This window comes from Dendropsophus ebraccatus, chromosome 10, assembly GCF_027789765.1.
Source record: "Dendropsophus ebraccatus isolate aDenEbr1 chromosome 10, aDenEbr1.pat, whole genome shotgun sequence".
Lineage (NCBI taxonomy): Eukaryota > Metazoa > Chordata > Amphibia > Anura > Hylidae > Dendropsophus > Dendropsophus ebraccatus.
In genome coordinates this window covers 9,409,368-9,437,285 of record NC_091463.1, presented here as the reverse complement: position 1 = coordinate 9,437,285, position 27,918 = coordinate 9,409,368, and the positions used below count along the sequence as shown (strand labels likewise).

At 44.9% G+C, this 27,918-nt stretch overlaps 2 protein-coding genes and 2 non-coding genes across 5 annotated transcripts in view; 3 read left to right on the top strand and 1 right to left on the bottom strand.

Annotated features, from left to right (window-relative positions):
* Positions 1–12,673, bottom strand: part of LRSAM1 (leucine rich repeat and sterile alpha motif containing 1) — a 30,963-nt gene extending 18,290 nt beyond the window's left edge. Inside the window, exons 1-7 of one of the 2 annotated variants that reach the window (XM_069942919.1) lie at positions 12,499–12,673; positions 4,859–4,968; positions 4,195–4,251; positions 798–842; positions 364–441; positions 216–284; positions 47–131 (exon numbers count right to left, since the gene is read on the bottom strand). In XM_069942919.1, the coding sequence (XP_069799020.1) occupies positions 47–131; positions 216–284; positions 364–441; positions 798–842; positions 4,195–4,251; positions 4,859–4,933 (409 nt within the window). In that variant the 5' untranslated portion in view covers positions 4,934–4,968; positions 12,499–12,673. The remainder of the gene's footprint in view (positions 1–46; positions 132–215; positions 285–363; positions 442–797; positions 843–4,194; positions 4,252–4,858; positions 4,969–12,498) is intronic. The other variant, XM_069942918.1, reaches the window with a different exon arrangement.
* Positions 12,674–12,909: 236 nt separating this feature from the next.
* RPL12 (ribosomal protein L12) lies at positions 12,910–19,026 on the top strand. Its single transcript, XM_069942920.1, has 7 exons — positions 12,910–13,073; positions 14,880–14,953; positions 15,066–15,164; positions 18,305–18,386; positions 18,610–18,696; positions 18,778–18,890; positions 18,969–19,026. Exons 1-7 carry the CDS (start codon positions 13,037–13,039, stop codon positions 18,972–18,974), a joined length of 498 nt encoding a protein of 165 aa, XP_069799021.1. The 5' UTR covers positions 12,910–13,036; the 3' UTR covers positions 18,975–19,026.
* Positions 14,683–14,806, top strand: LOC138766717 (small nucleolar RNA SNORA65). Its single transcript, XR_011358756.1, has one exon. It is a non-coding gene; the product is annotated as a small nucleolar RNA SNORA65 (small nucleolar RNA).
* LOC138766718 (small nucleolar RNA SNORA65) lies at positions 17,518–17,644 on the top strand. The gene has a single exon (XR_011358757.1). It is a non-coding gene; the product is annotated as a small nucleolar RNA SNORA65 (small nucleolar RNA).
* Positions 19,027–27,918: the final 8,892 nt, after the last annotated feature.

Genomic DNA, 27,918 nt, shown 5'->3' with positions numbered 1-27,918 from the left:
TGGAGATGATGGATAAAGAAGCTATATCCATCCCCTGGGCACTCACCATTCACATTCAAGGTCTGTAGCTGGACAAGGTCCCCGATGGAGTCAGGGAGAGAACGCACAGCGTTCCGCTCCACGTTCAGCACCTTCAAGGCGAAAAACAGAGAGGACACAATGATGTCACCCAAATAGAATTCCCTCCAAAGCCCCCTGCTATCTGCTAATGTTACCCGTAAAGACTTCAGCTGTCCTATATCTGCGGGGAGCGAGGAGATCTGGTTGTCATGGAGATCGAGAACCTGCGCAAAAAGAAAGGTGGCGGGGGTGAATCAGTGTCTGGCGGGACAAGGTTTATAACACACAGGGCGGCACGCTCACCTTTAAGGTGGCCAAGTCCAGGATGTGGCAGGACTTAGGGACCAGCTGGGACAGGAAGTTGCTGTGAAGGATCAACACCTGGAAAGAGAGTCCGAAACATCAGCACTGCTGAAATACTCTGCAGAGCTGTGGGCCCTGATCCCACACTGTCAGCGCTGTCCTCACTGCTCTTCCTATGGTTTTATCCCTATATATATATATATATATATCTATATACACACTGCAATCCCGTATACCTTATAATGTATGGCAGCGGGAGACGGGTCCTGCTGTATACTATAGTGTAGTCATCCGAGCTGATGTCTATACATATATGTATATACTGCAATCGGATTCCAGTCCTGCTGTGTGGCGCACAACACAATGTGTTACTATATGCAAACACAGTGTGAACTAAGCCGAAGAGTCCAGGGGCCCTGGGCTCCATTACTCACCTTCTTCTGTAGGGCCCGACAGGTGGAAAAAGCAGCATCAGGGACCTGAGAGCAAGATACAGCAAAGGGATGGGGGTTACTAGAGTGAGTGATAGATAGATAGATAGATAGATAGATAGATAGATAGATAGATAGATAGGAGATAGATAGATAGATAGGAGATAGATAGATAGATAGATAGATAGATAGATAGATAGATAGATAATAGATAGGAGATAGATAGATAGATAGATAGATAGATAGGAGATAGATAGATAGGAGATAGATAGATAGATAGATAGATAGATAGATAGATAGGAGATAGATAGATAGATAGATAGATAGATAGATAGATAGATAGATAGATAGGAGATAGATAGATAGATAGATAGATAGATAGATAGATAGGAGATAGATAGGAGATAGATAGATAGATAGGAGATAGATAGATAGGAGATAGATAGATAGATAGGAGATAGATAGATAGATAGATAGATAGATAGATAGATAGATAGATAGGAGATAGATAGATAGATAGATAGATAGATAGATAGATAGATAGATAGGAGATAGATAGATAGGAGATAAATAGATAGATAGGAGATAGATAGATAGATAGATAGATAGATAGATAGATAGATAGATAGATAGATAGGAGATAGATAGATAGATAGATAGATAGGAGATAGATAGATAGGAGATAGATAGATAGGAGATAGATAGATAGATAGATAGATAGATAGATAGATAGATAGATAGGAGATAGATAGATAGATAGATAGATAGATAGATAGATAGATAGGAGATAGATAGATAGATAGATAGATAGGAGATAGATAGATAGATAGATAGATAGATAGGAGACAGATATATATATATATACATATAGATAGATAGATAGATAGATAGGAGATAGATATATAGATAGATATAGATAGGAGATAGATAGGAGATAGATAGATAGGAGATAGATAGATAGATAGATAGATAGATAGATAGATAGATAGGAGATAGATAGATAGATAGATAGATAGATAGATAGGAGACAGATATATATATATATACATATAGATAGATAGATAGATAGGAGATAGATATATAGATAGATATAGATAGGAGATAGATAGGAGATAGATAGATAGGAGATAGATAGATAGATAGATAGATAGATAGATAGGAGATAGATAGATAGATAGATAGATAGATAGATAGATAGATAGGAGATAGATAGATAGATAGATAGATAGATAGATAGATAGATAGATAGGAGATAGATAGGAGATAGATAGATAGGAGATAGATAGATAGATAGATAGATAGATAGATAGATAGATAGGAGATAGATAGATAGATAGATAGATAGATAGATAGATAGATAGATAGATAGGAGATAGATAGATAGATAGATAGATAGATAGATAGATAGGAGATAGATAGGAGATAGATAGATAGGAGATAGATAGATAGATAGATAGATAGATAGATAGATAGATAGGAGATAGATAGATAGATAGATAGATAGATAGATAGATAGGAGATAGATAGATAGATAGATAGATAGATAGATAGATAGGAGATAGATAGATAGATAGATAGATAGATAGATAGATAGATAGATAGATAGGAGATAGATAGGAGATAGATAGATAGGAGATAGATAGATAGATAGATAGATAGATAGATAGATAGATAGGAGATAGATAGATAGATAGATAGATAGATAGATAGATAGATAGATAGATAGATAGGAGATAGATAGATAGATAGATAGATAGGAGATAGATAGGAGATAGATAGATAGGAGATAGATAGATAGGAGATAGATAGATAGGAGATAGATATATAGATAGATAGGAGATAGATAGATAGATAGATAGATAGATAGATAGATAGGAGATAGATAGATAGATAGATAGATAGATAGATAGATAGATAGATAGATAGGAGATAGATAGATAGATAGATAGATAGATAGATAGATAGATAGGAGATAGATAGATAGGAGATAGATAGATAGGAGATAGATAGATAGGAGATAGATAGATAGATAGATAGATAGGAGATAGATAGATAGATAGATAGATAGATAGATAGATAGATAGGAGATAGATAGATAGATAGATAGATAGATAGATAGATAGGAGATAGATAGATAGATAGATAGATAGGAGATAGATAGATAGATAGATAGATAGATAGATAGATAGATAGGAGACAGATATATATATATATACATATAGATAGATAGATAGATAGATAGGAGATAGATATATAGATAGATATAGATAGGAGATAGATAGGAGATAGATAGATAGGAGATAGATAGATAGATAGATAGATAGATAGATAGGAGATAGATAGATAGATAGATAGATAGATAGATAGATAGATAGATAGATAGATAGGAGACAGATATATATATATATACATATAGATAGATAGATAGATAGGAGATAGATATATAGATAGATATAGATAGGAGATAGATAGGAGATAGATAGATAGGAGATAGATAGATAGATAGATAGATAGATAGATAGATAGATAGGAGATAGATAGATAGATAGATAGATAGATAGATAGATAGGAGATAGATAGATAGATAGATAGATAGATAGATAGGAGATAGATAGGAGATAGATAGATAGGAGATAGATAGATAGGAGATAGATAGATAGATAGATAGATAGATAGATAGATAGATAGATAGATAGATAGATAGATAGGAGATAGATATATAGATAGATATAGATAGGAGATAGATAGGAGATAGATAGATAGGAGATAGATAGATAGATAGATAGATAGATAGGAGATAGATAGATAGATAGATAGATAGATAGATAGATAGGAGATAGATAGATAGATAGATAGATAGATAGGAGACAGATATATATATATATATATATATATATATATATATAGATAGATAGATAGATAGATAGATAGATAGATAGATAGATAGATAGATAGGAGATAGATATATAGATAGATATAGATAGGAGATAGATAGGAGATAGATAGATAGGAGATAGATAGATAGATAGATAGATAGATAGATAGATAGATAGGAGATAGATAGATAGATAGATAGATAGATAGATAGGAGATAGATAGATAGATAGATAGATAGATAGGAGACAGATATATATATATATATATAGATAGATAGATAGATAGATAGATAGATAGATAGGAGATAGATATATAGATAGATATAGATAGGAGATAGATAGGAGATAGATAGATAGGAGATAGATAGATAGATAGATAGATAGATAGATAGATAGATAGGAGATAGATAGATAGATAGATAGGAGATAGATAGATAGATAGGAGATAGGTAGGTAGATAGATAGATAGATAGATAGATAGATAGATAGATAGATAGATAGATAGATAGATAGATAGTTGTCACCTCTGACAGGTCACATTTGGAGATGTCCAGGATGTCATCTGCTCCGGCTTCCTTGGCCTGGAATAGATACAGACATGGCTGATCCTGGTCCCATACAGAACCCCTTACTGGGGCAGATCCCACCCCCCCCCCCCCGCCCCCCCGTGTAGACCATAAGGGGGCGCTCTGGATCTATCACAGGGGCTCGGGCTGGGAGATATATATGTTGGATCTCCATAAACCCGGTGTCAGGTAGGCGAGCAGTACTTCACAGGATCCTGGGCCACAGACGGGTGTAGCAGAGCTGAGTTTGTCTGCAGTTGATTCTCCTGCAGTCCTGTGTAAAACCACTAAGAACATATGACTTATGAGCCAAAGAACAAACTCCGCTCTGCTTGCCCTGTCTTAAAGTGGAAATAAAATCTTAAAGTGACAGTTCCCCCGACCTCCTGTGTGTTGGGTCATGTGATCACGTGAAGCTAATGTAATACATTTACTAATAGAATAAGAAATGCTGTCGGCGTCCCCCGCAGCACCAGCTCTGCTGAATCACATAGACTATAAGAGAACCCGTGACCTGGAGCTGAGGATGAGTGCTAGCTCTTCAGCCGCACATGGAGACGGATGAGGCATGAGGTCACCTCCTGGCAGCGGCTCAGCCTCCTCTATCCCATCCTCCTCTTACCAGACACATCTGATATTCCAGCCGCTTTCTGGCCTCCCCGCTCGGCTTCGGTTTCCTGAAGAACAGCGGCATCATATCTGTCAGCGCGGAGATCCCGGGAACACACCGAGCTAGAAGGGAAGACATCCAGAGCTGAGCGCCGGAGAACACACTGCCAGACCACTCCCTGCCGCCAGCCGCTGCAAGAGACCAGTCACCGAGGACACAGCAACCACACTGACAGCAAGGGGGGGATCCAGAACATGAGGGAGAACCACACACTGACAGCAGGGGGGATCCAGAACAACACACTGACAGCAAGGGGGAGATCCAGAACATGAGGGAGAACCACACACTGACAGCAGGGGGGATCCAGAACAACACACTGACAGCAAGGGGGGGATCCAGAACATGAGGGAGAACAACACACTGACAGCGAGGGGGGATCCAGAACATGAGGGAGAACCACACACTGACAGCAGGGGGGATCCAGAACATGAGGGAGAACCACACACTGACAGCGAGGGGGGGATCCAGAACATGAGGGAGAACCACACACTGACAGCAGGGGGGATCCAGAACATGAGGGAGAACCACACACTGACAGCAGGGGGGATCCAGAACATGAGGGAGAAACACACACTGACAGCAGGGGGGATCCAGAACATGAGGGAGAACCACACACTGACAGCAAGGTGGATCCAGAACATGAGGGAGAACCACACACTGACAGCGAGGGGGGGATCCAGAACATGAGGGAGAACCACACACTGACAGCGAGGGGGGGATCCAGAACATGAGGGAGAACCACACACTGACAGCAGGGGGGATCCAGAACATGAGGGAGAACCACACACTGACAGCAGGGGGGATCCAGAACATGAGGGAGAAACACACACTGACAGCAGGGGGGATCCAGAACATGAGGGAGAACCACACACTGACAGCAGGGGGGATCCAGAACAACACACTGACAGCAAGGGGGGATCCAGAACCACACACTGACAACAAGGGGGGATCCAGAACCACACACTGACAACAGGGGGGGGGGGGATCCAGAACCACACACTGACAGCGAGGGGGGATCCAGAACATGAGGGAGAACCACACACTGACAGCGAGGGGGGATCCAGAACATGAGGGAGAACCACACACTGACAGCAGGGGGGATCCAGAACAACACACTGACAGCAAGGGGGGGATCCAGAACCACACACTGACAACAAGGGGGATCCAGAACCACACACTGACAGCAAGGGGGGATCCAGAATCACACACTGATAGCAACGGGGGATCCAGAACCACACACTGATAGCAACGGGGGATCCAGAACATGAGGGAAAACAATACAGTGACAGCAAGAGGGATCCAGAACAGAGGAGAACATCACACTGACAGCAAGGGGGATCCAGAACATGAGGGAGAACCACACACTGACAGCAGGGGGGATCCAGAACATGAGGGAGAACCACACACTGACAGCAGGGGGGATCCAGAACATGAGGGAGAAACACACACTGACAGCAGGGGGGATCCAGAACATGAGGGAGAACCACACACTGACAGCAGGGGGGATCCAGAACAACACACTGACAGCAAGGGGGATCCAGAACCACACACTGACAACAAGGGGGGATCCAGAACCACACACTGACAGCAAGGGGGATCCAGAACATGAGGGAGAACCACACACTGACAGCAAGGGGGATCCAGAACATGAGGGAGAACCACACACTGACAGGCAGGGGAGATCCAGAACATGAGGAAGAACCACACATTGACAGGGTAGATCCAGAACAGGGGATAACCACAAACAGACAGGTGAGATCCATAATATAAGGGAGAACCACAAACAGACAGGGGAGATCCAGAATATAAGGGAGAACCACACACTGACAGCAAGGTGGATCCAGAACATGAGGGAGAACCACACACTGACAGGGTAGATCCAGAACATGAGGGAGAACCACAAACAGACAGGGGAGATTCAGAATATAAGGGAGAACCACAAACAGACAGCAAGGGGGATCAAGAACATGAGGGAGAACCACACTCTGACAAGGGAGATCCAGAACATGAGGGAGAACCACACTCTGACAAGGGAGATCCAGAACATGAGGGAGAACCACACTCTGACAAGGGAGATCCAGAACATGAGGGAGAACCACACTCTGACAAGGGAGATCCAGAACATGAGGGAGAACCACAGGCTGACAGGGGAGATCCAGAACAGAGGTGAGAACAGCAGCCTGACAGTGATCAGTATTCCAGAACAATAAACAACTGCATACTGACAGTCCGGGCTGAAGCAAAACAGACATGACAGGACGACCAGACATCGGGGTGATCTATATGTAGGAAAATCGCAGACAGAGGAGAGTGATCAGAACAAACAATAAGGCCGTATATTCTTTCCGCTATCAACATTCACAATCGGCCAAACAATACAGACTGTGTGCGGCCATGTTTCTGTGCGGACCTGTTATATATCTGTCCTGCACCAGTCTAAATAAAGTTGATCAGGATAAAAAAGCTGTAACCAGTTTGCGTTTTTGCGGACAGTACAGGCGCCAAAAGGTAACAATCCGAAACAAATAGCGGATCCCACTGACTTCTATTGGTAAATCCATTTTAAAGCACATTATATCACTATTACAGCTGGGTGTGTACAGAGCTCTAGTACATTATATCACTATTACAGCCGGGTGTGTACAGAGCTCTAGTACCTTATATCACTATTACAGCCGGGTGTGTACAGAGCTCTAGTACATTATATCACTATTACAGCCGGGTGTGTACAGAGCTCTAGTACATTATATCACTATTACAGCCGGGTGTGTACAGAGCTCTAGTACATTATATCACTATTACAGCTGGGTGTGTACAGAGCTCTAGTACATTATATCACTATTACAGCCGGGTGTGTACAGAGCTCTAGTACATTATATCACTATTACAGCTGGGTGTGTACAGAGCTCTAGTACATTATATCACTATTACAGCCGGGTGTGTACAGAGCTCTAGTACATTATATCACTATTACAGCTGGGTGTGTACAGAGCTCTAGTACATTATATCACTATTACAGCCGGGTGTGTACAGAGTTCTAGTACATTATATCACTATTACAGCTGGGTGTGTACAGAGCTCTAGTACATTATATCACTATTACAGCCGGGTGTGTACAGAGCTCTAGTACATTATATCACTATTACAGCTGGGTGTGTACAGAGCTCTAGTACATTATATCACTATTACAGCCGGGTGTGTACAGAGTTCTAGTACATTATATCACTATTACAGCTGGGTGTGTACAGAGCTCTAGTACATTATATCACTATTACAGCCAGGTGTGTACAGAGATCTAGTACATTATATCACTATTACAGCTGGGTGTGTACAGAGCTCTAGTACATTATATCACTATTACAGCTGGGTGTGTGTACAGAGCTCTAGTACATTATATCACTATTACAGCTGGGTGTGTACAGAGCTCTAGTACATTATATCACTATTACAGCTGGGTGTGTACAGAGCTCTAGTACATTATATCACTATTACAGCTGGGTGTGTACAGAGCTCTAGTACATTATATCACTATTACAGCCGGGTGTGTACAGAGCTCTAGTACATTATATCACGATTACAGCCCGGTGTGTACAGAGCTCTAGTACATTATATCACTATTACAGCTGGGTGTGTACAGAGCTCTAGTACATTATATCACTATTACAGCCGGGTGTGTACAGAGCTCTAGTACATTATATCACTATTACAGCCGGGTGTGTACAGAGCTCTAGTACATTATATCACTATTACAGCTGGGTGCGGCCAGAGCTCTAGTACATTATATCACTATTACAGCTGGGTGCGGCCAGAGCTCTAGTACATTATATCACTATTACAGCCGGGTGTGTACAGAGCTCTAGTACATTATATCACTATTACAGCTGGGTGCGGCCGGAGCTCTAGTACATTATATCACTATTACAGCCGGGTGTGTACAGAGCTCTAGTACATTATATCACTATTACAGCCGGTTGTGTACAGAGCTCTAGTACATTATATCACTATTACAGCTGGGTGTGTACAGAGCTCTAGTACATTATATCACTATTACAGCCGGGTGTGTACAGAGCTCTAGTACATTATATCACTATTACAGCCGGGTGTGTACAGAGCTCTAGTACATTATATCACGATTACAGCCCGGTGTGTACAGAGCTCTAGTACATTATATCACTATTACAGCTGGGTGTGTACAGAGCTCTAGTACCTTATATCACTATTACAGCTGGGTGCGGCCGGAGCTCTAGTACATTATATCACTATTACAGCTGGGTGTGTACAGAGCTCTAGTACATTATATCACTATTACAGCTGGGTGTGTACAGAGCTCTAGCAAATTAAATTACTATTACAGCTGGGTGTGTACAGAGCTCTAGTACATTATATTACTATTACAGCTGGGTGTGTACAGAGCTCTAGCAAATTAAATTACTATTACAGCTGGGTGTGTACAGAGCTCTAGTACATTATATCACTATTACAGCTGGGTGTGTACAGAGCTCTAGCAAATTAAATTACTATTACAGCTGGGTGTGTACAGAGCTCTAGTACATTATATTACTATTACAGCTGGGTGTGTACAGAGCTCTAGCAAATTAAATTACTATTACAGCTGGGTGTGTACAGAGCTCTAGCAAATTAAATTACTATTACAGCTGGATAATCATGTTACACATACTAAGCCCTGACCCTACTCCCTGTGTTCTGTCCTGATTTTGCTGTTACTAAAGACAGGTTTCCTCTAACAACAGGAAGTAAACTACAGAAAAATGACTTAAAGTGACTGTACCATCAGGCCCAGGTTGAAGCACAGGAGGCGGCCGACCCACTCCCAGTGGGAAGAAACCCCAGCCCCTCCATGATGTGACTCCATTAGAATCAATGGATCTATATCATAGAGGGCCAGGGGTTTCCTCCCACTGGGGTTAAGTCGGCCCGCCTCCTGTGCTTCTGCCTGGGCCTGATGGTAGAGTCACTTTAAGATTTTTTTGGGGGGAGGAGTCATTTTTAGTGAATTAAGTGATTTACAAATATGTAAGAATTCACAGGCGCAAACAGACAAGGAGCAGTCACTGGGGTGATCCAGAACAAGGGACACCCGCACACTGACAGTTGTGAATGATCTAAAACAGAGGGAAAAGAATTGCACACTGACAGTCAGGCACACTCTAGAACAAGGAGAAAAGAGAACCACATGTTGCCAGAAATACTCTAGAAAAGGCAAAGGAGAAAAGGGAACACTGACAGTAGCAGGAGACCTGGAACCGGCAGAAGTGACAGAGAACAACTGCACACTGAAAGTCTAGCTCAGGTAGAAGAGAGAACTGCACACTGACAGAGGATATCCAGAACAGACAAAGAACAACCGGACACCAACAGTCAGGGGTCATCTGCAACGGGCAGAAAAGACAGAGAACAAGCGTACACCAAAAGCCAGGCATGAGGAATAACATGAACACAGACAGGAGTGATCTAGAACAGACGTGTCAAACTCAGGCCCTCCAGCTCTTCTAAAACTACAATTCCCATCATACCTGGGTAGCTAAAGCTTTGGCTGTCCAGGCATGATGGGACTTGTAGTTTTGCAACAGCTGGAGGGCCTGAGTTTGACATCCCTGATCTAGAACAAGCAGACAATAGAACCACACACTGACATGAGTGATCTAGAACAGGCAATTGTGAGAACCACCCACTGACAGTCAGTGATCTAGAACAAACAGATTAACAGCGTGAATAGATCTGGGTGATCTAGAATGGGTAGATGAGAGAACCACCCACTGACAGACAGAAGTGTTCTAGAATGGGCAGATGAGAGAACCTGTCACTTACAGTCAGTGGTGATCTAGAACAGGTAGATAAAGGAACCTCACACTGACATTCAGGGGTGATCTAGAACAGGTAGACATAAGAACCGCAGCTTCCATCTCTTGAGGTTCAGCCCCATGACACATGTATAAGCGCAGCCTCCCAGATTACACATCAGTGACTCAGAACCAGATTAGCTCTGCTCAACCTACGGGCCACCATTCTTATCATTCCAGATCCTGTATCTAAGCCTATCATCTGTGATACTATGTGCTGAGCTGCTGTATCTAAGCCTATCATATGTGATACTATGTGCTGAGCTGCCGTATCTAAGCCTATCATATGTGATACTATGTGATGAGCTGCCGTATCTAAGCCTATCATCTGTGATACTATGTGCTAAGCTACCGTATCTAAGCCTATCATCTGTGATACTATGTGCTGAGCTGCCGTATCTAAGCCTATCATATGTGATACTATGTGCTGAGCTGCCGTATCTAAGCCTATCATATGTGATACTATGTGATGAGCTGCCGTATCTAAGCCTATCATCTGTGATACTATGTGCTAAGCTACCGTATCTAAGCCTATCATCTGTGATACTATGTGCTGAGCTGCCGTATCTAAGCCTATCATCTGTGATACTATGTGCTGAGCTGCCGTATCTAAGCCTATCATCTGTGATACTATGTGCTGAGCTGCCGTATCTAAGCCTATCATCTGTGATACTATAAGCTGAGCTGCCGTATCTAAGCCTATTATCTGTGATACTATGTGATGAGCTGCCGTATCTAAGCCTATCATCTGTGATACTATGTGCTGAGCTGCCGTATCTAAGCCTATCATCTGTGATACTATGTGCTGAGCTGCCGTATCTAAGCCTATCATCTGTGATACTATGTGCTGAGCTGCCGTATCTAAGCCTATCATCTGTGATACTATGTGCTGAGCTGCCGTATCTAAGCCTATCATCTGTGATACTGTGCTGAGCTGCCGTATCTAAGCCTATCATCTGTGATACTATGTGCTGAGCTGCCGTATCTAAGCCTATCATCTGTGATACTATGTGCTGAGCTGCCGTATCTAAGCCTATCATCTGTGATACTATAAGCTGAGCTGCCGTATCTAAGCCTATCATCTGTGATACTATGTGATGAGCTGCTGTATCTAAGCCTATCATCTGTGATACTATGTGCTGAGTTGCCGTATCTAAGCCTATCATCTGTGATACTATAAGCTGAGCTGCCGTATCTAAGCCTATCATCTGTGATACTATGTGCTGAGCTGCCGTATCTAAGCCTATCATCTGTGATACTATGTGCTGAGCTGCCGTATCTAAGCCTATCATCTGTGATACTATGTGCTGAACTGCCGTATCTAAGCCTATCATCTGTGATACTAAGTGCTGAGCTGCCGTATCTAAGCCTATCATCTGTGATACTATGTGCTGAGCTGCCGTATCTAAGCCTATCATCTGTGATACTATAAGCTGAGCTGCCGTATCTAAGCCTATCATCTGTCATACTATAAGCTCAGCTGCCGTATCTAAGCCTATCACCTGTGATACTATGTGCTGAGTTGCCGTATCTAAGCCTATCATCTGTGATACTATAAGCTGAGCTGCCGTATCTAAGCCTATCATCTGTGATACTATAAGCTGAGCTACCGTATCTAAGCCTATCACCTGTGATACTAAGTGCATACAGCATCCTAAATCAGAGCAGCCACAGCTGACAGAGCACTGGCCATTGTCTATCAGGAGCAGGGAGGGTGTGGCGGGTACTCACCGCTGGAGGGGGCCAAAGGGACACACCGGGGCCCCTCAGCGTCCTGCCAGCAGCTTCACTACAGCCATCAGACGCTTCCGGGTCCCAGTGATCACGTGATCCCCATAGCACAACACTCGCCGAGCTCCCCTAGCGGTCAGTCGGTGTATAACATTCTATTTGGTTCCGGGTTTGTAGATTAGTCGGGTAACACTATGGTTCACTATGTAAGAGAGGGACAGTCAATAATAAGTGAGGGTTTATGTTCTCTGTCCCGTTTATCAGGGCAGTAGCTTGGGCATCCAGCAACAAATATGGCCGCCCTTAGGAATTCTCTAGGGTTTACAACAGGAACAAATATGGCGGCCACCGGGAGGCACGAGGAGATCTCGCGAGATTTGGGGCATTCATTACACAGCGCAGCGATAACTCCGCCCTCTTTTCTCCTTACGCTTCCCAGCTGGTGGAGGTGCAACTTTTCTTCGGTCGTCCCGAATCCGGGTTCATCCGACACCAAAACCGGCCCGAGTGAAGCGGAGTCCCCTAGTCCGGCACAATCATGCCTCCTAAGTTCGATCCCACCGAAATTAAAGTCGGTACGTGAGGCGGGAGAGGGAAATGTGAGCCGCCAAGCGGAGCCCCCCTGCACCGGGCAGGCCGCAGCGCAGGAGCTGGCCGGGTGGCTCTCACGGTACTTGTCTGCCGGGGTAATGTGCACGGAGGCTGATCCCCGGGGGGGCGGGGTGAGGGCAGGATCGTTACCGTGTATCAGGCCTGTGGTGTTAGTTGTATTTACTGTGGTACACGCGCCCATGAGCAGTGCCGCGGCTCAGCACGTCAGTAAATACGGTATTCCTGTAGTAAGGGGTGGGTGGAGTGTGCGGGTCCCGGGTTCGAGACCCCTGACGGGTAGAATTTTTTATTTGTTTTTTTGTTGTTTTTGTCTCATATAATAGGATGTACCTGAAGGGTCCTGATTCTAGTCAGTGGCAGTCATGGACAAGTGTCCCCCATCCTGTTGGAACTCCAGCTGTTGTATGCTGGGAGTTGTAGTTTCTCAAGAGCTGAGGGTTGGCAGTCACTGACCTATAGCCTGTAGTGTTAGAATACTAAAACCTATGGATAAAGGAGATGGTTATGTAGCATAAACTAATGCACTGCTATTCTATATTATATACAGATGTGATAGATGGGCTACCTCCCATCATGCATCTCCCTGATTACTCCACCCCCTTAGATTTCTTGCCCGCTGCTGTCATTACTATTGCGCAGTAAACACTGTTTTTTTGCGTCACATAACACCAATATGTATTCCATACTAGCTGAAGATGTAGCAGAGCTGATGCCGCATGGTGTAGCTATGTGCCACATAGGGGCATCTGTTTACCAGGGGTTGGGGGGGGGGGGGGGTAGGTTTAGATCTCTGCTTGCTGACTGTGAGTGAAAACATTCTAGGTCCATCCAGACACTAAGAACGTCCATAAAATGTACAATATACAAACATGTGACATGACAGGTACATATGTCTGCATACACTGACAGCAAGCAGAGAACTATAATGCTTCATATTAGAGACCTAGGCTCAGGGACACATGTAAGCCTATGGAAGCAGCACAGGTGCATGGAGATGATTTCTTTAAGTGAATACTGCTAACTCAGTCCCCAGAGAGGAGATCACATGTCCTGTGACTACAAAGGGAGGGGGGGGAGCTGAGCGTGTTGTCAGTGGATACAGATGATTTTAGACGTCCAGATTGGGTTAAGAGAGAACAAGGAAAGGGTCAAAGTACGACCCTCTACATTGTCCGCTGCCTGACTTGTAGTCACTGTTACAGCCGTGGTACAGACATCCCAAAACAGCTGCTGATGTCTGAACACTGCTGTAAAATCTGTCAGTGTATAATGGGAGTTGTAGTAGTGTACCAGGTGTACAGCCACATCGGGGTATGCCGCTTCAAGGGCTTGGTCATAATCTCTAGGCCGTTCAGCTTGCTGGGAGTTGTGGTGTTTAGCCAAGGCACTTTAAAGGGACAGATCAATTCTTGGTTTCTTCTCTCCACATAAGTGACAGCGTATTCAGACTACCTGCTAGTTTACTATGGATGATCAGGCTGTGGTGTCAAACTGTTGCAAAACTACAACCCCCATCATGCCTGGACAGCCAAAGCATGTCACCACATCGTGTGGTGATGAGCACTATAGCCACCCGCCACTATACCAGTCTTTGTGTCTGGGTATAATCCAGTGGTGAGCTTAGAGTGACCTCCTCTTAGGAAACAGGGTCGCTCTGTATTGTGATCCGCCCTGTGCCGAAAGATGGAGAACACAGCTGTACAGCGCCCCCCGGCTGTGGTCCGGACTCACTGCTCCTGTGGTCTCATTTTGGTCTCTCTTGCTCTTAGTTTTCCTGAGATGCACCGGTGGAGAGGTGGGAGCCACTTCTGCTCTGGCCCCTAAAATCGGACCCCTGGGTCTGGTAAGTTTCCATATTGTTTGTTACATGGGGCGTTACGGGGGGGGGGGGGAGGGGGGGGGTGCGCTCATATCTAGGGTAAGAATCCTGATCTAACGTGTCCTTCTCCTTTCAGTCTCCCAAGAAAGTTGGTGATGACATTGCCAAGGCAACCGGTGACTGGAAGGGGCTGAGAATCACTGTCAAGCTGACCATCCAGAACAGACAGGCTCAGGTACTGTGCCCATATCTGTACCGTGTATATATACCGCCATATAGAGCTGACGGGCAGGACAGTGGTGCCATAGATGTACCCTGCTGAGCTGCAACACTATGGGGGATCTGCATAATGTAATGGTATGGGAGTGTCACTGGTGTCCTGTAGGGACGACGTGGAGCTCTAGCCTATATAATATATTAGACCAGCAGTGTCAGACTAATGCCCTCCGGCTCCGTGCCTGGACAGCCAAGGCTATACTGCAGGGCTGGAGTCTGAGCATGTGCTCAATCACTTAAAGGAGAAGTCCGGCCAAAACTATTTTTTAATGTTATTACTTACGGAAAGTTAGACAAATTTCTAATGTACATTAATTATGGGAAATGCACATATAGGGCTATTTCCCTTAAAGGACAACTCCCACGGAAAAAATTTTTTTTAGCTTATTTAACACACATTACAAAGTTATATAACTTTGTAATGTGGTTAAATACCCGGTCTGGCCCCCTTCCCCCACTTTCGGACCCCTGACCCCCCCGCCCAGAAGTTAAAGAATATATACATTACCTATTACGATCGTCATATACATTACCTATTACGATCGTCACTGTCCTCTTCTCCCGGGCGGCATCTGGTGACGACGACGTCAGAGCTGGGGGGCGGTCCGGGTCTTCTTCCTCCTCGGCGTCTTCATAGAGAGTGAATGGGACGGAAAAAGGCTGCTGGTGCACATGCGCACCAGCAGCCTTTTCATTGGCTGGAGCGCATCACATGGCTTCCAGCTTCGTCAGCCCTGATTGGCTGAGGTTGCTGGAAGCCATGTGATGCGCTCCAGCCAATGAAAAGGCTGCCGGTGCGCAAGCGCACTGGCAGCCTTTTCCATCCCCAGGACCCAGAAATCAGAGATCGCTGGACGGCGGTGACGGTGAGGCGGACGGCGGGCGAATGGGAGTGGCGATCGCCACCGGAGGGATGGTGAGTATGGTGTCTGGTGTTTGTTTGTTTTTTTTGGGGGGGGGGGGGTCCCGCGGGAGTTGTCCTTTAATTTGGTAGATCAGGGAGACTTCAGATTCTCTAAAAAAGACGTCACGAACCAGGGGTGTAATTACAATGGATCGCCAGCAGTGGCGCACTATATATAGAAGTCAATGAGTACCATTGATATATTATATATATATATAATATATATATATATATATATATATATATATATATATATATATATATATATATATATATATATATATATATATATATATATATATATATATATATATATATATATATATATCAATGGTACTCATTGACTTCTATATATAGTGCGCCCCTGCTGGACACTCCATTGTAATTACAATGGATGTGTACGTAAATGTAATACAGTATACAGTGTTTTTGATTTCCATAAATGTATTCAATCAGTACAGTAACTCTCCAAACCACGGCCCGCCCGCTGAACCGCTACCGAACGCGCACCGCTCTGGACTAGACTCAACTACTACACTCATGGTGATGGGAGAGTTGTAGCTGGGTTATATCGCCGCTGCTGCTGATAGGTGCAGGGGAAGCCGCTCATCACTGTGCAGCAGCTATCATCCCCCTTCGCTCCCCCTTCCTCCGGCCAAACTTTACACTGACCATGTGATGGCTGACTGTCCGGCGCCGCTCTCCGATCACACATGCTGGCTCACGGTGCTTCCTGGTGTCCCTGGCCGGCATGTGTGATCGGAGAGCGGCGCCGGACAGTCAGCCATCACAGTCAGTGTAAAGTTTGGCCGGAGGAGTAGGGGGGAGCGAAGGGGGATGATAGGGGAAGCCGCTCATCACTGTGCAGCAGCTATCAGCAGCAGCGGCGGCGATATAACCCAGCTACTACTCTAGTCCAGAGCGGCGGGCATGCGGCGGTTCTTGCTCCCCTAAGTATTCCATAAATGTATTCAATCAAAAACACTGTATACCATTTACATACACATCCATTGTAATTACAATAGTGTCCAGCAGGGGCACACTATATATAGAAGTCAATGGTACTCATTGACTTGTATATATAGTGCACCCCTGCTGGACACTCCATTGTAATTACACCCCCAGTTTGTGACGTAATCTTTTTTTTTTTTTTTTTTTTTTTTGAGAATCTGAAGTCTCCCTGATCTACTAAATTAAGGGAAATAGCCCTACATGTGCATTTCCCATAATTAATGTACATTAGAAATCTGCCTAACTTTCTTAAGTAATAAATAGTTTTGGCTGGAGTTGTCATTTAATTTGGCGAAATAGGAATCCTGCAAGTCAGCTGATCTTCCTTGACCACTCAAGGGTATTGCCTCTTACAGTATTGGGTAATTCTGATAGACTGGTATTTGCAGAGTAGCCACCCGCCACTATGCTGGTCCTCCAGTGACCTAGTATATTCCAGTGGTGTGCTAAGAGTAAAACCCCATCTTAGGAAACAGGGTCAGTCTGCATGTGATTGACTCTGTGCCGAGAGACTGGGTACATGGAAGAGAATGTAGAGTAAGTAAGAAGACACAGCTGAGAAGTTAAAGGGGTAATCCAGCGACAGTATTCTTTCAAATCAACTGGTTTCAGAAAGTTACATAGATTTGTAATTCTAAATAAAAAATCTCCAGTCTTCCAGTACTTCTCAGCTGCTGTATGTCATGCAGGAAGTGATGTATTCTCTCCAGTCCAACAGTGTTCTCTGCTGCCACCTCTGTCCGTGTTGGGAACTGTCCAGAGCAGCAGCAAATCCCCATAGAAATCCTCTCCTGCTCTGGACAGTTCCTGACATGGGCAGAGGTGGCAGCAGAGAGCACTGTCAGACTGGAAAATACACCACTTCCTGCAGGACATGCAGCAGCTAAGTACTGGGACACTGGAGATTTGTATTTATAATTACAAATCTATATAACTTTCTGAAACAGGTTGATTTGAAAGAAAAATATTGTACCCCTTTAAATCAAGTGGGGAAGAAATTATATGGGTTCATACAAGCATGCCTGTTCTATTGCAAAAGTGTCCCAGGTTGCATTTCAGCTAAGTCCCATTCATTTTACTTGCCCTGAGCTGCAATACCAGACACAAACCATGGACAGGGGAGGCGCTGTGTTCATCTGGATATCCCCTAATGACGAGCCTCACATGGTTTATCCTTCCTGCAGATTGAGGTTGTGCCATCGGCATCCGCTCTGATCATCAAGGCCCTCAAGGAGCCTCCCCGTGACAGGAAGAAGCAGAAGAACAGTAAGTGCTCACATATTCTCCCCTCTATGGAGACCCTGTACAGCCACCCGCCACTATAGCAGCCTGATGTGGCTGTGTATAATCCAGTGGTGTGCTAAGAGAAGACTCCACCTCTAGGAAACAGGTTCACCCCACCTGTGAGTGACTCTGTGCCGTAAGGACGGAGACATTGCTGACTAGTATCCAGGCCGGACCTAACCGCAGCTTCTGCTTATATCAACAGTAAAACACAACGGTAACGTCAGCATGGATGAAGTGATTAGTATCGCCCGTCAGATGAGGCACCGATCTCTGGCCAGAGAGCTGTCCGGTGAGTGATTGGGTGCGGCCTCTGGTATATAGTGTTTCTGGATCTGTCCTCCATAAATGCTAAATCTCCTTTCATCTATAGGAACCATCAAAGAGATCCTGGGCACGGCACAGTCCGTGGGCTGCAATGTGGACGGCAGACACCCCCACGATATCATAGATGACATTAACAGCGGTGCAGTGGAGTGCCCAGCAGTAAGTGCCGCTCCTATTACATCTCATACCACCATGGTCCCTGCCTCCTGTAACCTCTTTCTTTCTCTTCCCCCACAGAGCTAAATCCATGAAGAGGACCTGAATATTTTTTTCAGCAATAAAACTTTGATCCTCACTCTCTGTCCTGTCTTGATTTACAGTGGCTTAAAGGAGTTAACCAAAATTTTTCTTTCAAATCAACCAGTGCTGGAGATTAGTAATTCTATTTTTAAAAAAGTTTTCTAGTACTTATCAGCTGCTATATGTCCCGTAGCAAGTTGTTTCTCTCCAGACTGGAGAGCAGGAGAGGTTTTCTCTGGGGATTTGCTGCTGCTCTGGACAGTTCCTGACATGGACAGAGGTGGCAGCAGAGAGCACTGTCAGACTGGAGAAAACACACCACTTCAGGACATACAGCAGTTAAGTACTGGAAGACTGGAGATTTTTTGATTTTTTTTTTTTTTTATAGAAGTAAATTACAAATCTCTGGCACAGGTTAATTTGAGTTTTTTTTTTTTTTTAAGTACCCCTTAAAGCAGTGCTTCTCAATTCCAGTCCTCAGGCCTCACAAACAGGTCATGTTTTGAGGATATCCCATACAAAGCACACCTGTGATCATACCTGATGCACGAGTATAATTATATCACCTGTGAAATACTAAGGAGAACCTCAAAACATGACCTGTTGGTGAGGCCTGGAATTGAGAAGCACTGTCTTAAAGGGTGGAATATATAATATGGATGAGGCTTCTGGATCCATTCCCTATTACAGTGCAAGCCAATCTGGTTTGTCTCTATGCTCCCAGGATGCTCTTACAGCCAAAGGCCATGCTGGGAGTTGTAGTCTTCAGCAGCTGTAGAGCCATGGATTGTGTAGGACAGATGTCAGCCATAGTTTAGCTGACATAAGACACTGTGTTGGGCAGGTTGAGCCGGGCTATGAATCTGCTGTGGTAAGAGGATTCTGAACAGAAGCCCCTGCCCCTTGTATAAAAACATGGGTGTCCTAAAGTGGCCAATGCTCTTATTTTCCTAATGCTCTTATTTTCCTATGTAGCTAGCCACCAGCACTCAGATGTGTCAATGGGGGGGGGGGGGGGGGGTCATGGCTTGAATGGAGCAGTAGTCTGTACTGCTGAGGATCTAACCCCTGGATATCTAATCTTGCTGTAGTAATCTCAGTTTACACCCTTATACAATAGGGGATGAATAGATTGCAGTAAGGATCCATACACTGGATGTCTGGCAGCAGTTACCTGTAAAAACTAAGTAAATCGCTTTGTTAGCTCGGCTTGTCAGCCTGCTGCCTCTGGAGTCTGTGCCGCTTCTCCCTGGCTGCCTGGAAAAGCTAGATCCGACCTGTGAAGTTTCCAAGGACTGGATTCAGCTTTTCCAAGCCCCCGGGAGGAGTGGCACTGATGGCACCTGAGCTCATGAAGCGATTCCTTAGTTTGTACTGTAAATTAGCTCATCGCTACTTATTGCTTTGTGGCAGTGATCTGGTAAGCTGAATGTTGCAATGCTACATCTAATACATTAACTGTATATAACAGATGTCATATAGTCCCAGCCTTAAAGGGGTTATCAAGGTAAATTGTCACCATTCCTGCCAATGAGCGGTTAGAAGGGGTTTTGCCCCTTGCACAAGCACTTACACTGTGTATGGCCCTGCAGCATTGCTCTGTACACGGGACCATACACAGGGGATGGTGCTGTAGTTCCTTCCATCTATAACATCATTCTGAGCCGATGTTTGTCCTTAGACATTTGTAAAGGAATAGGTTTCCTCTAAGCTGCTGTTCGTCAACATCATCTGACATGTTATTAATTAGCAGGAAATGTTTAGGGTCCACAGAGATTCAGCTATGAAGTGGAGACCACATACATTACACAGCGGGGTTCCTGAGTGCTGAGGAGCATAGTGTAGAATAGTCACCACCGTTCTGCTGACTCCATAACTGCAGAGACCAAACCTCATCTGGTATCAGCACAAAGACTGCCCGCTGGGAGCTTCATGGCTGAGCAGCTGTATGCTGGCCTTACATCACCCAGCACAATGCTCAGTGTCAGCTGGAGGGGTGTAAAGCTGCCACCACGACTCTGGAGCAGAGGAGACGTGTTCTGTGATGGATCACACCTCTCTATGGCCTCTTTGCTCCAGTGAAGGGAAATCTTAATGCTTCAGCACCAGGACATTGTGGACAGTTGTTGCCTCTGTCTTTGTGGGGACAGTTTAGGTTTGGCCTCTTCTGCTTCCCCAGAGCTTACAGCAAGGTCCATAGATATATGGGGGAACGTGACTGGACACCAAACCCATCCATGGAGACTGTGAGCCTGGCCTATCCCCAACATCACTGCCTGATCTGTAGAAAACCCCATAAGAGCAGAAGCTTCTATACCTGCGGAGGGGGAGCGACTCCATAGTGATGTCTATGGGTGCAGAATGTGCTGAAAACTTGTGGAGGGGCTGATACTTCTGTCCTCCATAGTGTATGTGCTGAACCTCATGGCAAGTGTAGAAAACAGTAAAGGAGATTCACTAACAGAAGTAGTGATGGGGAACCTTGGCGTTCCAGCTGCCACAAAACTACAACTCCCATCATTAGCTGTCCAGGCATGATGGGAGTTGTAGTTTTGTGACAGCTGGAGGGCCAAGGTTCCCCACTCCTGCCGTATAAGATGTCCCGGCTTGGGTCTTCAGTCACTCATGTACAGACCTCACATCCGTCTCCCCCATTGTATAGCTGTGAGCTCATAGCGGACACATTAGGGATACGGCTGCAGTCAGCAGATCACGTCCGCGGCAGCAAGTGTGGATGAATACACCTGCTGAGTCAGCGTCAGCCGGGTCACTCATGTATTCATCCTCCGGATACCTCCCAACCATTCCGCTGATCCAGAGCCTGGCTGTAACACATGGAGCGCAGCACCGGGAAGAGCAGTGAAGAAAAAAATCTGATACATCCAGGGTTTATCATGGCGCTTGTAGTACAGCCATACGTCCTGTCCCCATCTCTGGATATACTGACAGGCTGTTGCCCATAGCAACCAATCAGCTCAGCTGTCACTTCTCATAAAGTTCTAGTAAAATGAAAGCGGAGCTGTGATTGGTTGCTATGGGCAACAGTATCTGATTAAGACGGCGCCATACATCTCTTCATCCATCCAATCACAGATCTGAATTTAGTACCATGCCCTATGCAGAGTTATGTGTCTCCATGGTTACTGACCCCGGTAATGTGACAATGTACAATGGCCCAAAAGCAGTCCTGGGCACCTCATTTTATAGACATGTGGAAACCAGGAGCCATTTTCCAACTGACTGAGAAATGACGGTGATTTCTTGATATGTATGAGCGCATTCACACTGCTACAGGTACCTGCCAAGAGCAGGATGTACATATACTGTGGCAGACGGCAGCGAGATCCCATCCTAACCCATAGAATGTAACAGGACTAATATATATATATATATATATATATCATACTTTTTTTTTTTTTTTTTTAACCATGAGCTGATCGACACAGGGATCCCGGTGGCACGGTCTATTTTATTTTTTTTCCTGTTCTCGGGTGATGTTCCGGAAAAAAAAAAAGAACCGTGCCAACAGGATCCCTGAGCCAATCAGCTCATGATAAAAAATCTATGTGCCTAATGGTAAATTTACTTTAACCCCTTTAGGACAGAGACCAAAGGACCGCGACAATTTACATTTTCGTTTTTTTCCTCCTTGCCTTCTATAAGCGATAACTCTTTTTTTATCTTGATTCTATAGGTCAGTCTGAATACAGCGATATGCAGGTTTACTAGGTTTTCTAATGTTTTACTATTGTTATTAACAGTAAAACTTTTTTTTACACATATGTATATTTAAAATGGCCGTATTGTGACTCTTATAGCGCTTCTATTCTTTTACCTACGGGCCTGATCTCTAGTTTGTTTAGATTGATCACGTTTTATAATTTTTTTATATATAAAATGTAATAAAAAAATCAGCGATCCTGCCATTTTTTTTTACTGCTTCTTTTTCACACCGTTCACTATGCGGTAATATTTTTTTCCCTATCGTCCTAATTGGCAGCACAACAGATGGGGTGTCTCTGCCCCTGTAAACCCATGGACAAGGGAATATTTTAATGAGTTAAAATAAAAAACTCCACCCCCTCTAGTATAACTAGCCCACTCATGCATCCGCCCCCCTAGGGGGGCGTTAATAAGAGGCGGAGTCGGCGCCAAAAGCGCCCATTTAAACCGGGTGTTTCACTAAGGAGGTGCAGTTTGGGGTTCTTAGTTGCTGTATTGCAGGCTGTGCCGCAGCTCTCATTGCTGAATCCTTATTCTGGTGAAAGTTTAGCAGAGGAGTCTCTACAAGCAAGGTAATGACACTCTGATGGACATGCTGGGGATATTCTTGACAGTATATTTTAACCCCTTAAGGACAGAGCCAATTTCGATTTTTGCGTTTTCGGTTTTTCCTCCTTGTGCTTAAAAGGCCATAGCACTTGCATTTTTCCACCTAGAGACCCACATGAGCCCTTATTTTTTGCGTCACTAATTGTACTTTGCAATGACAGGCTGAATTTTTGCATAAAGTACACTGCGAAACCAGAAAAAAATTCAAAGTGTGGTGAAATTGAAAAAAAAAACGCATTTTGTTTATTTGGGGGAAACGTGTTTTTACGCCATTCGCCCTGGGGTAAAACTGACTTGTTATATATGTTCCTCAAGTCGTTACGATTAAAACGATATGTAACATGTATAACTTATATTGTATCTGATGGCCTGTAAAAAATTTAAACCATTGTCAACAAATATACGACACTTATAACCACTCCATTCCCAGGCTTATAGCGCTTTTATCCTTTGGTCTATGGGGCTGTGTCAGGTGTCATTTTTTTGCGCCATGATGTGATCTTTCTATCGGTACCTTGATTGCGCATATACGACTTTTTGATCGCTTTTTATTACAATTTTTCTGGATTTGATGCGACCAAAAATGCGCAATTTTGCACTTTGGGATTTTTTTGCGCTTACGTCGTTCACCGTGCGAGATCAGGAGTGTGATTAATAGTTCGGACGATTACGCACTAGGCGATAGCAAACATGTTTGTTTATTTATTTACTTTTATTTATAACCTGGGAAAAGGGGGGTGATTCAGACTTTTATTAGGGGAGGGGGCTTTTTACTAATAATGAAATTTTTTTTTTTAACTTTTACACTTATACTAGAAGCCCCCCTGGGGGACTTCTAGTATAAGTACACTGATCTCTCATATCTATGCTGCAGAGATCCATGAGATAGGCACTCGTTTACTTCCGGCTGCTGCAGCCGGAAGTAAACGAGTGCCGAGTCGGGGACGGCGCCATCTTGGAGCGGTCCCCGGCCGGCTTCATTTACGGAGATCGCTCCTCCGGGATAACATCCCGGAGGAGCGATCTCCCCACTAGACACCAGGGATGACGCTGCGTCCGGTAATCGGATGCAGCTGTCATGTTTGACAGCTGCATCTGATTACTGTATTAGCGGGCACGGCGATCGGACCGTGCCCGCTAATACCTACGGTCCCGGGCTACACGCGGCACCCGGGACCGCCGCGGTTCAGAGCGGGGTCGCCGCGCGGCCCCGCTCTGAACTCCCTTACCGGCATCAGGGCGTAAATTTACGCCCGATGTCGTTAAGGGGTTAATGCTACATATGTATTATAGATGTACGAAGAAAAGAAAGCAGCAAGGTGCACTCACCATTTTGCAGTAGTGTAGCTTTATTAAGGATTAAGGTTCAATCCATGCGGGTAGTGTGGACGCCAACACCCTCCACTGGGATGACAGCCGTTTCACGCCCTAATTCGGCGCTGATCTGACGAAGCGCCGAATTAGGGCGTGAAACGGCTGTCATCCCAGTGGAGGGTGTTGGCGTCCACACTACTCGCATGGATTGAACCTTAATCCTTAATAAAGCTACACTACTGCAAAATGGTGAGTGCACCTTGCTGCTTTCTTTTCTTCGTATCACTATTGGAATGAACTTGTTTTCATATAGTGCACGGTAGCACCCCATATGCAAACCTCTCTAGAGTCTCCTTCCTTGTGCTTCAAAGAGTTTCACCTGCGAACTAATAGTGCCGACCGTCTCACCCTTCTCCCTAATATGTATTATAGATGTCTTCCTTGGAATCTGGCAGAGGTTCTCTTGGACGCAAAACCACTTCAAAAAAGAAGAATTTATCCTGTATCCAGTGTGGTAAGTCGAGGTTTATACCTCGCAGTCATATACCAATAGGGTAATGTAATGTGTTTTTACCATAGATACACCCCTTCCGGATGGTGCTGATTCTATGTTGTGCCAGAATTGTCGCAGAAACTTACCAAACAGGGATGAGCCCTCCATTCAAGATGTTGTAGTCTGGGTGAAGGACTTCATTCGGCAGTCCATTGGGGAGTTGAAGGACTCCCTGAGGGGTAGACCAAGGACGAGAGCCCATAGAAGCCTTTCTTCTCCTCCGGAGTCACATTCGGATCAGGAACTTATTATAATTGATGAAGCTGACGCATCATCCGCTTTAGATTCTGCATCCTCAGAAGGAGAGGAGGTCAGACCGGAAAATAATTATTTTCCAGTTGACAGGATTCAGAAGCTGGTGAAGGCTGTATTGGCGGAAATTAGTCCAGCTGAAAATGCAGAAGCACCATCCACCTCCAGGGGCAGAGCTTTCTACCTGGAGGACAAAATTATGGAAGTGATCCAAGCAGAATGGAGAAATTGGCGGTCCTCAGTAAAAGATTCAAGATGATGTATAATGTAAGGGAGGAGCAGACCAAGGACTGGATAGCTCTACCAAAAGTAGATGTGGCCATAGCAAAGCTTTCAAAACTCACCATAGTACCAGCAGAGGATGGGTCCAGCTTAAAGGACCCAATAAACAGAAGAGTAGAAGTGGCCTTAACGAGATCATACTCAGCTGCTGCCGCTCAGACGTCTGTTTCGGTGTCCTCCTTTGAGGTATGTCACTAAGGAGGTGGCTAGCTAAGTCTCAAGAAGACATAGAGAAGGGAGTGAAGAGAGATGACATTCTCTCACAATTTAAGAAGAAGATCAATCTAGCAATTGATTTCCTCTGCGATGCCTTCTCCCAACAGATTAGGTTGGCATCCAGAACAATGGCCCTTTCTACCGCAGGTAGAAGGGCTTTATGGTTAAACCCTTGGACAGGTGATAACCCATTCAAGTACCATCTCTGCAACCTTGGGTATTACCAGGGGAGGTTGTTCGGGGCAGAGTTGGATTCCCTTATGGAGGAGTTGTCGGATAAGAAGGGGAAGTCCCTTTCTCAATTACCTACAGCTCGGAGGCAGTTTAAAAGAGGGAGATCCCACAGAGAGGAAGGCAATCCAGGTATTCCAATAGAGGTAGAGGGATCTTATCCCATAGAAGAGGCACCTCCAGACAGGTGGCAAAGGTGGGCACAAAGAAGCCCAATTTTTGACTACGAAAAGATTCCGGTAGGCGGGCGGCTTACAAATTTTTGGGAAGCCTGGGCATCTACAATTCAGGATCCCTGGGTTATAAGTACTATCCGGTATGGATATTCTCTTCAGAACCCCTTCCCTTAGGAAGGTTTTTAATTTCAAAAGGACTAGATGGCAACAGAAGAGAAATTCTGGAGCAGCAAGTCCTACATTTAATTTCTATAGCCGCACTGGAGGAAGCTGACTCTCTCAGAAGACTGAAGACCTAAGGGCTGCCGTCACACACTGAGGGTTATCAGCCAAAACGCCTAAACTGGTGCTTGGTGCTTTTTTATTTTCAATCATGGTTTTTAAATGGTGGTTATCCACTAAATTTCAGCAGTGTGTGAACATAGCCTTTCTTTGTTTTCCATCCACTCCTGGTTTTGGTAGCAAAAATACTGTGTGGGAACATAGGCTGAGGCTGGTTTTCAACCTGGAAGTTTTTTGGAAAACCACCATTGCAGTTTTTGTGCCAAAGCTGAATAGCATGGTGGCGCTGGGGTCCTGGGTTCAAATCCCACCAAGGGCAACATCTGCAAAGAGTTTGTATGTTCTCTCCGTGTTTGTGTGGGTTTCCTCCGGGTACTCCAGTTTCCTCTCACACCCAAAACATACAGATAAGTGGATTTAGATTGTGAGTCCTAATATGGGGACAGGGAGCAATAATTGGCGAAACTATGCAAAGTGCTGCGGAATCTGTCTGCGCTATACAAATAAAAGCATTATTATTATTGTTATTAAAGAAGAATGGGAACTCTAATAGAGGTCTTGTCTGGTCTGCTTCCTGCTGCCGTGTGTTAGGGTATGTTCACATTAAAGAATAGGCAAGTATTCTGCCATGCACTGATTGGCTGATGAGCACCGACAGGAGCCTCACGGGCAGCGGCGGCGCCGGGCAGGTACTGTATGCTTTGGGCTGTGGGCGGGGGGTTAAAGGGGGCCAGTCAACCTCAAACTACATGGATTCGCTGCAAACTTGCAGCATGAAATCTTCTGCGGATCTGGTATGTGCAAAGTCTGTCTTGTCTGGCAGAATTTAAGCCCCCATTGACTTCTATAGGATTCCTCTAGCAGAATCCGCCCAAAGAATTGACTTGTGGATCTGTAGCAGAAAATTCTGCAATGTGAACAACAGAGCGGAAAATCCATTAAACACAATACTCTATTATCTGGGAGTGATCCCCAGACAGACATACAATATGTGGGGGGTCATGTCTACAGCCCACGACTAAAACTACAACTCCCGGCAGGCTCCGCGCGACCTGTGCAGCCACAGCTGTACTGGCCCTTTAATTCCTGACACCTGTTCCTCGGGCGCTTACGTCACTAGCTGGCGCCTAGAAATTCTTTTTCCCGCGAAACTGACGTCACTTGTCAGCCCGGCCCGCCCCTTCCCCTCGTGGCGTCAAGAAAGGCCGACAGGACCCGCCCATCGAGCTCCCTGATTGGCTCGCGTCTACCGGCCGCGCGCCATAGTCTTCCCGTCGTTATCTCCTGTGATTGGTCCGCCGGCGTCCCT